This window comes from Fistularia commersonii, chromosome 20 (genome assembly GCF_037954325.1).
Source record: "Fistularia commersonii isolate RoL2024-O1a breed Wild chromosome 20, RoL_Fcom_v1.0, whole genome shotgun sequence".
Classification (NCBI taxonomy): Eukaryota; Metazoa; Chordata; class Actinopteri; order Syngnathiformes; family Fistulariidae; genus Fistularia; species Fistularia commersonii.
Window position 1 is genome coordinate 14,792,501 of NC_141303.1, and position 16,255 is coordinate 14,808,755.

General features: G+C 45.7%; 1 protein-coding gene across 1 annotated transcript; it reads right to left on the reverse strand.

Annotated features, from left to right (window-relative positions):
* Window positions 1-6,104: 6,104 nt before the first annotated feature.
* On the reverse strand, window positions 6,105-16,252 carry rfx6 (regulatory factor X, 6). The gene is made up of 19 exons (XM_086167624.1): window positions 16,037-16,252; window positions 14,826-14,982; window positions 13,481-13,604; window positions 13,183-13,244; window positions 13,016-13,093; window positions 12,439-12,466; window positions 12,257-12,364; window positions 12,062-12,139; window positions 11,867-11,980; window positions 11,408-11,457; window positions 10,668-10,827; window positions 10,280-10,424; window positions 9,565-9,996; window positions 8,786-8,908; window positions 7,920-8,126; window positions 7,498-7,807; window positions 6,668-7,017; window positions 6,393-6,590; window positions 6,105-6,295 (listed from the first exon to the last, which is right to left on the reverse strand). The coding sequence occupies exons 1-19, from the start codon at window positions 16,167-16,169 to the stop codon at window positions 6,105-6,107; spliced, it is 3,048 nt and encodes a 1,015-aa protein (XP_086023750.1). The 5' UTR covers window positions 16,170-16,252.
* Window positions 16,253-16,255: the final 3 nt, after the last annotated feature.

The window sequence follows — 16,255 nt, forward strand, 5'->3', positions numbered from 1 at the left end:
CCGAACCCCTCCCAGCTCTTTTCTTTTTCTTTTTTATATGTTTTTTTTATCGCTCCCTCTCAGTGTGTTTTCATTTCCAGGTAACCTTGACAGGAACGTTCTTCGAAAAAAAAAAAAAAACCCGTATCAATGATCAATGCAAAAGAAAACACCTATTTATCACGCTGCACGACAGTAGCTGTTGGTCTGTGTTTACCTCAGCGGTGCATTCAGATGCCGACGGCTCCTGCAGGAACAAACAAATGCGCAAAACTTCACTCACCTCCCAGACAGGTGTTCACCCCCCAAAATTACACATTTAGACTCATATATAACACACATTCAACATATCTCGTTCATTCATTCATTCATTCACCCCCTCATTCACACACATCAATCAACTTCCTGTATGACTGGACCAAGGGCAGAAATTCACATATTATATTATATTATAATACATTATATCATATTTTTGCATAGCATAGCATATTTTACCATATTTTACCATATAATATAATATTGCATTAATGATATTGTAGCGCTTTAGTCAGGGAAAACACTTGGTTGATGGTAAAACGTCCGTTTAATAACCAATTGCCTGCAATACAGCTAACTGTTGCCGGGCAGGTAAAATAAGAAGAAAAAAAAACAGAATTCCTTGCACTCCAAACCACAACCACAAAATTCCCAGCAACCCCAAAATGACAAAGAAACAAGCATCAACATAAATCCCAACATTTGTGACTTACAGCAATATGATAAAATATAACATCACAGCATAGCATAGCATAGCATGCTGTAACATGTTAAAGCATCTTATAGCTATATGCTATATTATATTTTAGCATAGTTTAGCATATAATACCATATTTTAGCACAGCATATTACGCCATGTTGTATAATATAATATAATATAATATAATATAATATAATATAATATAATATAATATAATATAATATGAAATATGAAATATGAAATATGAAATATGAAATTTGATATATGATATATGATATATGATATATGAAATATGAAATATGACATATGACATATGACATATGAAATGTGAAATGTGAAATATGAAATATGTATTATATATTGTCAAAATTTCATCCTCCACTCCAGAAGAATTCACGTGAAACAGTGTTACAATTTTTGATGTGGGTGAAACAACGTCACCATCTTCCTGAAAAGGGTGGCACATGGATGTAGCAATTGGCTCAAGTAAAGCAGTCTTGAAATCGTTTGTCAAACTCTGACAGACAAGTGTCAATCTGTTTTTTGTAGCGTACACGGTCAAGCTGCACACATGACTTGCCTTGCGTCTCCAGCTCTGACGCCAGGTTCTGAAAGTTTGCCAAATCACTGCGGCGGAGCTTTGAGGAGAAATGTTGCATTTTTCATTTGAAAGCATCAACTGAGCTTATCATATTGATTACAGTTTTGTCTTTTCCTAGCAGCTCTAGATTAAGGTCATTTGACATGTTGGTCAGATTGGTTAAAAATGCCAAGTCTAGTAGCCACTGGTCATCATTTAGTTGGCTATATTCTTCATGTTTAGCTTCACAGAAAAAAACTTAATATCCAGACGGAGGTCTCGAAATCTTTGCAGGAACTTGCCTCGACTAAGCCATCTGACATCGGGGAGCAACAATAACTTAAAGTAGTCACTGTCAGCATTATCCAGATGTGCACAGAATAGGCGTCTAGGAAGAGATCTGGAGCAAATAGAACAAGTGATAGTGATCTTCACGGACACATCCATGATTTCTTTCATGTTGTGCATTTTTGCGCTTGTTGGTGTATTATGCAGTGGTAAATAAGGACGTCGGGGAATGCATCTTCCTCCCTGCACTTGGCCATAAACCCATTCAAGTGGCCAACCATTGCAGGTGCTCCATTCGTGGTGATGGACACCAACGTGCACACTTGCAGCTGGGTTTTTTCAATCCTGTACTCCTCTCCTCTTGCGATCATATCAGAAAGCACCATCCAAATAAAAATGCACAACTGCGCCATGTAACTGTGTTTCTTGATAGCTGGAGATGATATTTCTGCCTTGTTTTAAAGTCTTGGGACAAGTCAGCTGCGTCAACGAATGTTTCTTTTACCATCTCTCCATCTTGGAAGGATTTCTTGTTCTTAATGATTAAGTGACTCACCCAGAACGAAGCTTCGGTGGCTGCCTTTGCTTTTGAAGTTAGCTGTGAGAAAAATGACTGCTGTCTTAACAGCTGGGATTTTAGTTCTTTCACCTTTCTCCTTCTCAGCTCACTTTTCAGAGGGAAGTCAGTGTCATAGTTTTTATGAACAGTCCGAAAAATGGCGCTCCACATTATCCCCTTTTTCGGTATAGCAATGGCAGACTGGCAGATGAGGCAAATTCACTTTGAAAATGACATAGTAAAAAAAAAGTCCACCTCCCATTCTGAATGGAAGTGATACCTTTTAGTCTCTTTACTTGGTCCAGCTCCCCCACTCATTTTTATACTCATAAATTTAAACAACATAAATTGGAGGCTAACTCACTAGCTTGCTAGAACGGGCCGTTATGTGCACTTGCAGTGACGCCTGTATCAAGTCGGATTGGACCGACCAACTGTGAGTCAAGTGACAAATTTCATAGCGAGAATGATAAGCTGACGTCTACAGTATGTTTTAATGCCACGCGATCTACCCACACTACCTTTGATAAACCTACTGGGCACAACTGGTCCAGAGCAATGGAGAGTGTGGAAAAGAGGTGAAGAGACGGTTCAAGCAGGTTGGTATGGATGGAGAAAAGTGTCAGGGGTACTATGTGATAGAAGACTATCAGCCAGAATGAAAGCAAAGGTGGGCAAGACTGTGGTGAGACCAGCGATGCTGGTGACAATGATGAAAAGGAGGCACACCCAGAGGTCACAGAAATGAAGATGCTAAGGTTCTTTTTGGGAGTGACCAGGGTGGATAGGATCAGGAATGAGTCTATCAGAGGAACAGCACATGTTAGATGTTTTGGAGAGAAGGTCAGAGAAGCCAGACTGAGATGGTTGGGTCATATACAAAGGAGGGATACTGAATATATTGGTAGACGGATGCTAAAATAAGAGCTGCCAGGCAAGAGGTTTCGAGTTAGACCAAAGAGAAGATTTATGGACGTAGTGAGAGAAGATATGAAGTTACTTGGTGTGAGAGAGGAGGATACAGAGAATAGGGTTAGATGGAGAAGTTGATTCACTATGGGGACCCCTGAAGGGAAAAGCCGAAAGGAGGAGAAGATATTATAGCATAGCATATTACATTGTTATATTCTATTCTACTCTGTTATGGCATGCTCCAACATATTATATTATATTATATGATATTATATGATATTATATTATATTATATTATATTATATTATATTATATTATATTATATTATATTATATTATATTATATTATATTATATTATATTATATTATATTGCCTAGCTGTTCAAGCCAGCTCTGACTATTTAAGCACACAGGTGACATCCAGTGGCTTTACAGTATTACTGCAAGCAGCTAATTTCACCCTGCCAACAGAAAATTGAGTTTACATGGAATTCACAGGGATTTCCCATGAATGGATTTCTCGTGCCTCATCTGTTTGTTCCATATAGACAAACACACACACACACTCACAGAAAGAGAGAAAGAGAAAACGTTTATGAGTGAAGAAATTCAAGTCCAGTTGCCCCAAACACAAGAATTGTACAAGCAGTACAAAAAGTACAGAGGAGGAAAGAAAAAAAATCCTCTTCATCATCATCACCATCACTGTAATCAGTGTTTTCCAATAATTCCTCGAGCGCTGTGTGTTATATCCACTTTAACTCTGAAACTGGCTGCAATGAGGGATGAAGAGTGTGTGTATGTGTGTGTGTGTGTGTGTGTGTGCGTGTGTGTGTGTGTGTGTGTGTGTGTGTGTGTGTGTGTGTGTGTGTGTGAGAGAGAGAGAGAGAGAGAGAGAGTGAGAGAGACCTGGAAGCATATGTGAAGCCGCTCTAATGCTGAGTTCTGGTTAAACATTGGCCCAGAGTTTGCCTTCCGCCTTCTGTTGTTTTTATGCCGCCGCCCGCCGATTGTTGCTGCCCTTATTGACTTAGTAATTAAAGTATTTTAACCTGGGGATTCTGTAATCATTACACGTCCTGCCATCTGGCCCTGCGCCGCCAACGCTCAGCCTTGCATGGATTTTTACCCCTGAGTAGATAACGTACAAAGACCTGCAGGGAGCTGCTCTCTGTTACAGCCATATATATATATGTGTGTGTATGTGTGTGTGTGTGTCATGCATAGCTTGCGGCGCAACTGGCTGCTTCTTCTCTGCATGTTGCTGCTGTGAGAAGCAGCAGATCAGGTCCTTCTGGTTTCATAGATGAATGAATAAAAGCCTCCAGAATGTCCAAAACACTCATTCTCACACAAGACATATATACTCTTATTGCTGTTGAATTATATGTTCTTGGTTTAAGTTGTTTTTGTTGTTTAGAAATGATCGTGGAAATGAGGGACTTGTGAGATCCCCCACCGAAGATCTAAATCCTTGGAGGCCGTGATCAGAAGATCATCTCAGATAAGCTCATCGTCGTGCTTTGCTGAGAAATTGTCATTTTGATAACTGAATTAACGGCAGTGCAGAGGTCACACACGCCACAGGCAGAAGATCCCTGGTTTGATTCCCACCGGAGGACTTCCTGTGTGGCGTCTGTTCGTCAGGGTTGTCCAGGTTCCTCCCACAGTCCAAACACATGCAGGAGGTTCTCTGGAGACCCTCTATTGTGCAGAAATGTGGACAAGCGGGTGAATGGTTGGATGTCTCTGCATGAAGTGTGGATGAGGGTCCGTGGTTGAATCTCCATGTGATGTGTTAATGGTTTTATCTATAGATGAGGTTATATGAAGGGTGTCCTTGACCCTGACAGCAGGACGAACTGTGGCGATAATAAATGAATGAATTAATGAAAACAGAACTCACAAATTGCTATTATGATTTAATTACATCCCAAAGTCCACTTTCCCCCATGAAATCCCAGCATGGCCCCCCTTTGTCTGCCCCCCTCCCTCCAGTTGTTGGTCCTCATCACCTCTCCAAACGTCCTTATCTCCATCCTATCATCATCGTATCTCCATCCTATCTCCCTCCATTGTGTCCGGGGGAAACCAAATAATTGCACACAAGAACCCCCCCTCCCTCTAATCTCAGCGTCCGACCGCAGAAGATAAAGGGGCTCGTTGGGTTTATTATTGACCTTGAGTCAACTGGCTCCCTCCTCCTCATCCTCCATCTTCATCACATGGAGGCCGACGTCCGTCCAAGAATTGCAACCGCTTGCAAGCGTCGTCTTTATTTTCAGCGACTTGTCCAGGGACCGCTCGGCGCGGAGGAACTGTGTAGAACACCAAGAAGGAATCAGACAAATGTAGTGTTTTCACTGCTGGTGACCTCCAACCATCTCCACAATTGACCTTCCGCAAGAGATGTGTCATCCACAATCCTCGTGAATCATCTTTGGCCTCCAGGGACACACCAGAGCCACTGCTAGATGGGGATATCCGTGAAGGAGCTAGTTCCACTTTGCTCTATCGGGGCACCGGCAAGACACTAATAGTTGTGTCCTGCTTGAAAGTTCCTCCACAAGAACCTCCATGAGCAAATCAAAACACAGAAGCATTAGCATTAGCTTACTGGATCCAAACGCGATGGCTAACTATCCTCCCAGAATGACTCATCTCCCTCCTCTTCCTCTTATGTTTCTACATCCACCTCCATCTTTCCCCAACCAGAGTTTGTCATCCCCTGAGCTCCACGTCATTTCGGCAGCTCTCGCCTGCTCCATCTTTGGATGCTACTTCTGCTAGCCGTTAGCCGCGCACAGTCATTTCGCCGAGAAAGAACTGTCACTATGGAAAAACCCTCTTGGTCTGAGTTGCATTGTTCTAAGATGCTTTGTCCGACGTCGCTGCCCCCTAGTTGTCAGATGTCGATTTTTAGGCGCTAGCTTGCTCTCCTCACCTAGTCTACCATTCTTCATCCCGAGTCCATAAATATTTTTTCCACATTTTTTTCAAAGATCCGGTTCCTTCAACTGGAGCAAGGCATGGTGTGGAGATGTTCTCGGGTCATTGTACCCCACCGGCGCCCATGAAGACGGTGTTGATGGGCGGTAGCGAGGACACCAGGTCCTGCACGTCGGTGGAGGGCGGCGCTCGCTGTGGCGGCGGCGGCGGCGGGAGCAGCGCCTCCTGGGAGCTGAACGGGGACAGGACACCGTACATGCAGGGGGCCGAGCCGGAGGACGGGATGGAGTGATCTGCGGGTTGGAGGTGATGAAGACGTGACTTGGACCGTGTTGAAATCTGCAATTATAACGGGTCGTGTGTCCGCTGCTGTACATCCCTTGATATTACCTGCGGCGGCTTCCGCCTTGGGAAAGTAGCCCGCGGTGGCCTTCCTTCCAGGCTCATCCAGGATGTTTAGCGGGTCGTGGACGTCGGAGAACGTCGGAGGGAAAGCGCGGCTGCCGACGCTGCTGATGACCGACACGTGCTGGCCGGCCAGAGACGTCATTCGCTGGTTGTCCAGGTAGCTGTTGTTGCCAAGGTAACCTGACGTGGACAAAAGAACCGTTCAGAAAGAAAGACGAGAAGCGAGAGTCAAGTGACTTTATTCCCGGAGGCCTCACCGCTCTGCCCCAGGGCGGCGTACGCCGGCCCCTGGCACCCGGCGCCCGACGGATTAAGCCCCGCCTCCACGAACCCGAACCCCTCGGCAGGTTCCAGGATCTCAGTCGCCGCCTGACCCTCCAGACCTGGATCATTCTGGACCGGGTCAGATCCGGAGGCGTACCCGGATGGAGGCCGGGCCGCCGAGGCGTAGGGAGTCAAGGAGCAGGCGGAGGCGTTGGAGGCGTGGGTATGCCCGCCGCCATAGAAGACCTCTTTGCTCAGGGGCTGGTCGTTGAACGTGGGGTACCTAGAGAGGTGGTAGGCCAGGGAGGACGTCTGGACCGAGGACAGACATGGGCTCTGAGGCCTGGACACACAAACACACTATGTAGGCCAGTGGAGAACACAGCACTTGTTCAAATATTGTCTGGTTCGGAGAAACTGGGAGAGGGGGACGGCACATGTTCTGGAGAGAAAGTATGGACAGAGGAGGGATGGAGAAGATCTGGGTAGAAGGATGCTGAGGGTGAAGGAGGTCAAGAGGAAGAGGGAAGGAGGGGAGTTAGCAGGTATGACAGGAGATGGTTTGATGGAGGGAGACAGTGTAGCGCAGAGAAGAAGATGACCTCATTAGGTTTGTTCAACCTCGGTACGCAATCCCCCTCACGCTGCAGAACGAACCAATGTGCTTGTGGCAGCAGCTGCATCAGGCAGGGTACTTGAAGGCACCACTGCTGCTGGACTTCACAGTGGTTCACACTACCTCCAGGTCTGACCCCGAGTGGAATTCTACTTAACCCAAGTGACCATGCAAGAAGAGAGGCCCGGACCTGAAAGTGGTGCTGACCTGAATGTGGGCTGGTAGCCCGGGGTGGAGGCCCCGCTGGCCGGGGGGAAGTAACCGGAGCTGATCTGAGGTAAGCAGTGGTACAGGGTCTCCTGGAAGGAAGGGCAGGGGCCGGGCTGACCCATGGAGCCCAGAGCCGAGAGGCATGAGGACGAGGGGCAGGGCAGGGAAGAGGAAGAAGAGGAGGAGGTCAGGGGCCTCCCCGCCATGGGCCCCTGGTTGATGACGGAGCCTCGGTGCATTAGTGCAGCTGGAGAGATGGGGGGCGTCATGAGAGGGGCGGAGACCTGGGAGAAATCCATCTGACCACCTGTGGGACATCAAAATGGCTTCATATTCCAACGAAATACCAAACCAACGTTCATCTGATCTGATGAAGGTCCTATTTTTCCATTTTCCCCCGTAGACCTTTGTAGTCTTACCTGAGAGGGTGAACCCGATGGAGTCCGACGCCTGGAAGGTGACCGCACCGGTGTCCAGTCCTTGGTGCTCACCGGCGGACAGAGACATGTAGGCGTGCTCACCCAAGGCTTCATTCTTCACCGATTGGTCAACGGCGCCACCGGCCTTGTTGCGATTGGCTAGAAAGCAGGAACTTGGAGACGCCGAAAATGCAGCTTTACTAGCATCTGGAAGGATAAATAAATAAAGAAACTGGATTTATAGAATCATTTCATGGGCGTTTACTGCACTTTGATGTGTTGTGCATTTAAGTATTCACCCAACTTGATTAAGAGAGGCGTTCAGCCACCGGAGGAGGAGGAGGAGGAGGTCCCACCCGCCCTCCACATTACATGCTACAGGAGCCCTGTAGAGATCCTGCTCAGTAGCTTCATCTCTGTGAGGTAACCTTTGGGACCTCCGCTCCCCACCCAGGGCATCGCACCTGAACAAGGCATGTCCCGAGCCGAAGAACCGACACATCTACCGCAGCGTCTTGCCACTATTATTTCTTTTATGAATATTAAAGCTGTTATTGTATCATTTCAGCTATTAGCATGTAGCTGTTAGCACCTCTGTCTGTCAAACTCTTGCTTTCTATCTGTCTATCTGTCTCTGATCGAGGCTGAAGGCCGCCTGCATTGTGCTGGGATCCGTCCGAGCTGTTTCCTTGCTGCTTGTCCTGATGTCGGATTCCTGACGACCATCAGGCGCAAGAGTGCGTTCCAGACTTGCTGCACATGAAAGAGGTTCCGCAGCCGTTCTGCACCAGCATCCCCAGACTGCCGACCTCCAAATTTAACTATCCAGCTGATACTGATCACCATGCACTGCTATACTGACATACCTGCGTTTTTCATATATTTGTCCAAGAGGTTTTGCAGGTCTTGCTCCTTATCATTGTTGAACTGGGTCTCCAGGGCCAGCAGGATGTACTCATCCAGCAGCATTCGGATCAGGTGGAAAGAGCCTGTTTGAGAAAAAATCAGGCAGGAGGGATCTATCTGGTCTACCTTTGGGTTCATCTACAGTGCGGTTGGTCACCATGTGTCCTGTTCACTAAGAACGTTTCTGTGACAGCGAGAAGCCCAGCCAAACATCAGCATTTATATATATTCATGTGCTCACTGTGTGTGTGAGTTTGTGTGTGTGTGTGTGTGTGTGTGTGTGTGTGTATATTTGAACAGCGAGCACGCGACTCGGTGATAAGAGTGTTTGATCAAGGTGAGTCTGGCCTTTACAATTTATGGCACCATTGTAGCAATCTGCTCCAAGCTGCTTTGTGTGTGTGTGTGTGTGTGTGTGTGTGTGTGTGTGTGTGTGTGTGTGTGTGTGTGTGTGTGTGTGATTTTCTGATAGAGAAGAAAGAGGCGCAGCATTAATCAGTAGAATGATTAATGCATCACAATTGTGCCTGTATGTTATCAGTTCTAAAGCCTGGTTTAATATACTGGAGGGAATGATGTGCTGTGTTAGCATCGCTCCCCAATCTGGATTATTTTATTCTCAAAAAAATATTCTGTGTGCGCTAACCAGTGTGAACGGGTTATCGCAGGCGTTCGATCAGTGGCGATTTAAAATGCGGCACTTTGTTTTGAAAGGGCGCCCGGCGTCCCGTCTCCTCACCGAAGCTGGAGGCGTTGTTGAGCGTGAGGTTGTGCATCACCCTGGCGCCGAAGAAGCTCCACCTGAGCAGAAAGTCCTGCGCCCGCTTCCTCACCGAGCGGCCGCTCTGCTTCCCGGGCTGGACGGGGGAGAGGAAAGAGGTGAGGGGGTGGACTGTTTTCAACATGGAATATGACGCGAGCGCTCCGGCCATTAGATCTAAAGGAACCCCGGAAGTGTAGTTGGACCCAGGTTCCTGCAGCCAGAATGCACGCAGGTGGAATAAAACCGGCCAATTGCGCAAGACACCACCTGACCCGTGCCTCGGGGTGGAGTAAAACACCTTGATAACTTTATGCTCCACAACAGAGTCCAGCCACTCAATGAAGGACTCCACCGTGGCGTTTTTCCTCAGCAGCTCCTTCAGCTCCTGAAAGACAGTGATGGCGTCATCTGCAGGAAACAAAGATAACAGCGGTAATGACACAGTTATTTCTCGAGGGCTCCATTTGTAGACTGGATATAACACGGCAAAACAGGAAATGTCAAATTAACCATAAACGCCTCCCGGAAATGCTCAGATACAGTGTGTCGGCAGCGGAGAACATTCGGTGTAAAGTTAGAAGTGCAGCGGGCCGAGAACAGACACCTGTGGAACCCCATATTTGATTTGGGTGGATATCCACATCCCTGAAACAGGTGGGCAACATCCAGCGAACAAGGCCCGGGTCCTTACACTCGGTGTAGATGTCGGGGTCCTGCTCTCCCGTCGTGGTGATGCTGAGGAGGGGCTGGGAGCTGATGCTGCTGAGATCCACACTGTCAATGTCCAGCACCATGTTGGTCACCACGGTCTGGTCGAACAGGGCCGGGCGAGCTATCTGCGGGGGGTCAAACGATGAAGATAGGTGGTCACGGGGGAGAGGAGGGAACCGAATACTGCGGTTGATCCCTTTGTGACGTAAAGGTCAAACAGAAAAAGGGAAAAAGACAGACATGCTGTGCTATGTGTGACCTGTGTGGAGTTTCCAAATATTATAATATAATTCAAGTGCAGTTGCAAAGATAAGAAGGATTCACCGTGACCTGGATGTCTGAGAACTTCCACAGATGTGCTACGCTACCTGTGCCAGGTGTAGGAAGGAGGTCTGTCTCTTCAGCGACGAGACGAAGCGGCGCGCGATGGGCATCTTTTTGGCAGCGAGGCATTCTGGGAGATTCTCTAGGGACGAAGCAAGCCAGTTCTCCCAGTGTTTGGCAAAGTTGCGTATATCTGCTAACAGACTGATGGGATACATTCAAAGACGTCGCCTCACTGACGGGCCGTCAATTCATCACTTCCTCATCTGCTAAACTCAAACAAGTGCTTCTGCCTGGAAATGGAGATAACACATTATTCCTTGCAGACCCAGACAGCTTGCTGTCCTGCTCTCACAACCACAGAATTAGCAAACATTGGTGTTGCAAACAAATATCCGGCAACCTTTACATAGCCTCATACCACAGAGGAATATTTACATGCTAAGTATCTTTCATAGGGTCTGTGTGTGTGTGAGTGTGTGTGTGTGTGTGTGTGTGTGTGTGTGTGTGTGTGTGTGTGTGTGTGTGTGTGTGTGTGTGTGTGTGTGTGTGTGCCACCACTTTTAAGCTGGTAGTTAATGAAAAAAAGAATTACAAGCAAAGACTAATATCAGTAAACTGAAATGCAGGTCTGATGGGGCAGGAGCCCAGAGGTAGCCTCTAGGGGTCGCTGTCCTCTGACCCACCAACCTTCTAATAACTATGCAACTCACTCTGTCTCCTGTTTTGAAATGATATACATAAGAAAAAAAAAAAAAAACGTGTTTTAGAAGTGGACACAAACCTTTCAGGCATCTCTTGCATGGTAGCCGGGATCAGTACGTCAGTTAAAACCTGGGGAAACAGATGATTCATTTAAAAAACAGCAACAACTCGCTTCGGGTAAGTGTATAATGTCGCTAACTTAACCTCGACCCCGTGACCTTTATGTTCCCGCCTCTCGACATACGACTCTTTACTGCCCTCTAGTGGTGTTTAAAGCAAATCACGACGATCGATATAAAATTGTGCTTATCCATGAAGCTGCCTGATATGAACATGGACGAGCTCCAAGACAAATTGTTTCGGAAACCCATTTATGTTTCGACTTCACCCTGGGCCGGCCGAAACAACTAACTGAGCCTCAAGTCCAGTTGCCAGGAAAATATTCCGACTAGAAATGAACCGTGACCTGGATGACCGAGAACCTCCGCGGACAAACAGAAGATCTTGACATCGTCCTTCATGACGACGTTACAACAACCTTGTACAAGATGGAGTCGCAGACACAGAAGATGTCGACGATGACAGGGTTCTCCATCAGCGGCAGCAGGTGGTCGGGCATCCCCTGCCAGAAGTGCAGCAGGAAGTTCTGGATCTGAGACGAAAACACGGGCAAGAACGGATCACGCGTCGCCTCACCGATCTGCATTTAACCGGTGCGTCGATCAGAACTCACCTCCTCAAAGTTGACGTTTATGGCGTTGTCCAGGATGCACTGGCAGTGTGTCTTATACATCATGATGAGTGTGTCCACCTCCAAGCACAACAGGTACCATACAGTTATTAAAACACATGCAGGAAGTCGGCCACATATCCAGACCGTGATGACGAGCCTCATTTAAATCAACGGTCTTTTTGTTTTCCGACAGACCTTTTCCCTGGAGACGTTCCCCCGCAACAGGAGATGCTGGGCGCTCGGGAAGTCGGGGAGCAACGTTCCCGTCTTGGCGCTCAGGGTGTATTTTCTGGTGAAACCCCCCTGCACAGAGGCACGCGGTCAGGACAGTGTGCTTCAAATGCTGGTAATTTAGAGGGCGGAGGAGGAGAAGGTACCTCATTCTTCAGCTTGCTTCCTGAGAACCTGCAAGCAAAGATGGGCTTGGGTTACACACACTTGTTTTTGTTTCCAGTTTAGCTTTTTTTTAGATCACATAAACCCATATTTGATTTGTTCAGCTTGAGTTTTATCCCAATTGTACAATCGAGATTTGAATGATTCCAAACACGCACACAGACACACACACACACACATACAGTAAATAGTTTTTATTTGCTTTTTTCAATTTCAATCAAATAACTGTTGGCATTCCTCAAGCCAGTGAAGAACAGATGAAACGGAAACTTTGAAAGATTCACTTCTTTTTAAAAAAAGAAGGTATTTCACGAAGTAGATGAATTCATCCAAAGCTCGGTTCTCAAGGTTTAACCTCAGGTTGGGTTTTTTGGAGCTGTGGTGATTTTATCGAGAAACGTGTATTTGCTCGTAGAGCGATCGAGGGTAATCTTTCTTTTCTTTGAACAAGAAACAAAAGATATTTGGTAAAATAAACACTGCATCAGACACTGAGATTTTCACTTCTTTTCCTCTCAGTAAAGACTGATGAAAGCTTAAAGAGACAGTCATGGATACCTGGTCAAACCTTTCCCAGAATACACAGAGTGATAGTACGCGCTGCTCTCCTTGATGCCGATCCCGTAGTAATGGTACCTGCCGGAAGTCATTTAATGTTACGAAGCTTTGGGAGCAAACATTTGTGTCTGGAGTGTAAAAACAATGCTATGTGAATGTGTGTTTACTTGGAGTGTCCGCGGGTCCCCAGCCGCCTGGTGGTGAGGAGGGGGAACTTCTGACGGATCGTCTGGCGGATCGGAATTGGACGAGATATTAGGAAAAATATCAGACGCTGATTTTCTCAGAGTATTTTTCTGACGTCTACTTATCAACGGCTTGTCAAACCGTCCCCGACTGTTTCTGATCCGTTTTCAAATCTAGTAGCAGCCGCAGTTTTACCAGTGTTGTTTAATTTTCGACTGTTGCCATGCCAACCAGATTGGACCGATAGACTTTGTACGTCTCTTCATACAGAACACGGACCTTCCCGAAAGTGGCGGCGCAGGCCGGCTCCAGTTTCTCCTTCCTGCAGAAGTCCAGGTAGTGGGCGTAGAGAATGCAGCGAGGAAGACACACACCCTCACACACAATGTAATTCTCCTCCAGCCTGGGGACACACAACACATGGACAGAGTGTGTTTCAATGGGCGAGACAACACACACAGAGCAATATGTGTGTCTTCAGACTGAAGCTCAATGACAGCTCCAGGACAAAAGTACAAAAATGGCAGACATTAAGGCAAAATAGGAAATCGATGCGGTTATCACAAAGCCATGTCGAATTAACTTCGGCCAGAAGTGCCATTAGCGTTGTATGTTTATTTCCTCACAGTCTAATCAATATGCTATATTATATGTGTGACAATTTACCTCTGTTTCTGCTTGTATGAGTTCTGAATGCCATTACATGGTTTTTACCAAACCCTTGCACGAATTCTCAAAATCCCCTTTCATGTGTTTTAGAGCTTCTCTTTCAAATGAATAAACAGACTGATAAATAAATAACTGCTTGAATTGAATTAATGAATTCACTAAGTGGACGTTTCATGAGATGTGTCAAATCGGGGTGAACCCCTATTCATATTTCGACATGATCATAGTAGACAGGGTCATGTCGTTTATTATCATTTTCTTCATGTATTTTGTCGGAAGCATTAAAGCAAAGAGACACTTTCATATCAGATTTAGCTAAAGCTAATTTCCATCTGTTTTTCCTCAGGTTATATAATACAACACAAAACAAACACGCATAACTGGCCTCTAGATGTGCAGCCATGGGCTTAGTCTCCCAGAGGTGTCCACCATTCTTATATTCTTATTTCTTTTATGATTATCAAAGCTATCATTGTGTCATGTCAGCTATTAGCATGTAGCTGTTAGCGCTACTGGAACTGATACCCTAACCCTCTCTGTCCTGGTCGAGGCAGAAGGCCACCCACATTGAGCTCCTGGTGGGAATGCTGGTTTTCTGTAGCTCATTTTAGTGTGGTCCAGACCCGCTCTACATGGAAAATAAAACTGTGTCATGAAATGCTGCTAAACAAAATTTGACTTGACTTATCTTGAGATATTCCATTAGACAGGGAACAGAGATTGGCCATAAATTAGTGAGCCGTGACGGGGAAAAAAACAAAAACGAAACACAATATATTTCACTCATTCTGTATGAGATTTGCATTCATTACTTATTTCTTTTGATAATTTAGAATTTATCCAGACACTGCCTTCTTGCACCAGCATCCAAACAGTGTTTGAGTGAATGAATCCCTGCAGGAGGACAAGAAGCCAAACCAGAACCCCCCTCCATCGTATGTTCTCCAGCTCTTACCACTGCAGGGTGAGCTGCGTCTGCTTCTTCTTGTCCTTGATGATCTGACTGATGGTCTTCCTGGAGGACGACGCGCCCTGCTTCGCGTGCGCATCCGAACCGATGTCCGCCAAGTCCGGGTCCTCCTCGGAGGACGGCGTCTCGTTGCTGTCCTCTGCTTTGGTGAGACACACAGGTGAGTCGTGGATTCCTTTCTCAAGTGTACTTTTGGGAGTTATTATTATTATTATTATTATTATTATTATTATTATTATTATTATAATTATTATTATTATCATTATCATTATCATTATTGTTGTTATTATTATTATTATTATTATTATTATTATTATTATTATTATTATTATTATTATCACTGGTATAAGTTGTAGAAGAAGTATTTGGGAAAAAAGCAGATGAAGCTTTAATGGTAAAAGATATTAAGATTGTCTGTTTCTTTCACTTTGAAAGGACATTACTATTGGACTTTCCAGTCAGCTGATGTCACAGCCCTCATCTGATTGGTTCACTTCCCACTGCCTGATTTGGCGTTTGGCCTCCGGCCACAAGAGGTCCTTGTGTAGACTCAGGAAGCTCTTTATGTGTTTACCCTATTCAGAAAACACGTCATTTCAAATGTTTCCCCACTGTCTCTGTATGTTTCACTGTTTGTTCCATATGGTTTTCCCAGTGATTTAGTTTTACTTTTCTTTTTTCAAATCATTTGTTTATGTTTTTGGCAACTCCAGACTGATTTAGGAGTCATATAAAACACTATCAGCACCTGTAATGTTTGTACCTTATTGTTGCTGTTTTTTTTTCCGTTTTTGAAGAACATCTCACCATTTCACATCCAATAAGTCTTGATAAGACTGGATGCTAAACGTCCTACTGACTTTGTGCTCAGGGGCCATCTTCTTATTCTGTTAGCGTCGCATATGTTACATATGTGACGCCAGCATTTCCTCTGAACGCCCAAATACAATAAATTATCTAAATCGCCATACCCCTGCAGACATGGATGATCTCACATTCTTGTGTATCTTTTCTTAACTCACTCATGTGATTTAAAATGTTAAACAAAAGCGTTTCGCCAAATTCAACACTGCAAAACTCAGTTTCGCGCCACCCTGCGGCCGTCACAGATTTCAAACCTGTCCCTCTCAGGTAGGCCGAGAGGAGACGACGAAAAAGCTTCTGGAATAATCTAACCTCGCGGAGACCCCGTTTACCTGATCTGATCCCGGAGTCATCCTCCTGGTGGAAGTCGGCGTGCGTTTCCTCTGGCGAGTTGCAAAGGCTTTTGGTCAGAGAGTGGATAAGAAACACGCCGCTCGAACTCTCACTGCTTCGTTTCATCGGCATGGTGACGCTCAGTCATTCAAAAAAAAAAAAAAAAAAAAAGAAGCAAAGGAAAAGAAAAGAGGACCAGAAATGATGGACAACAAAGA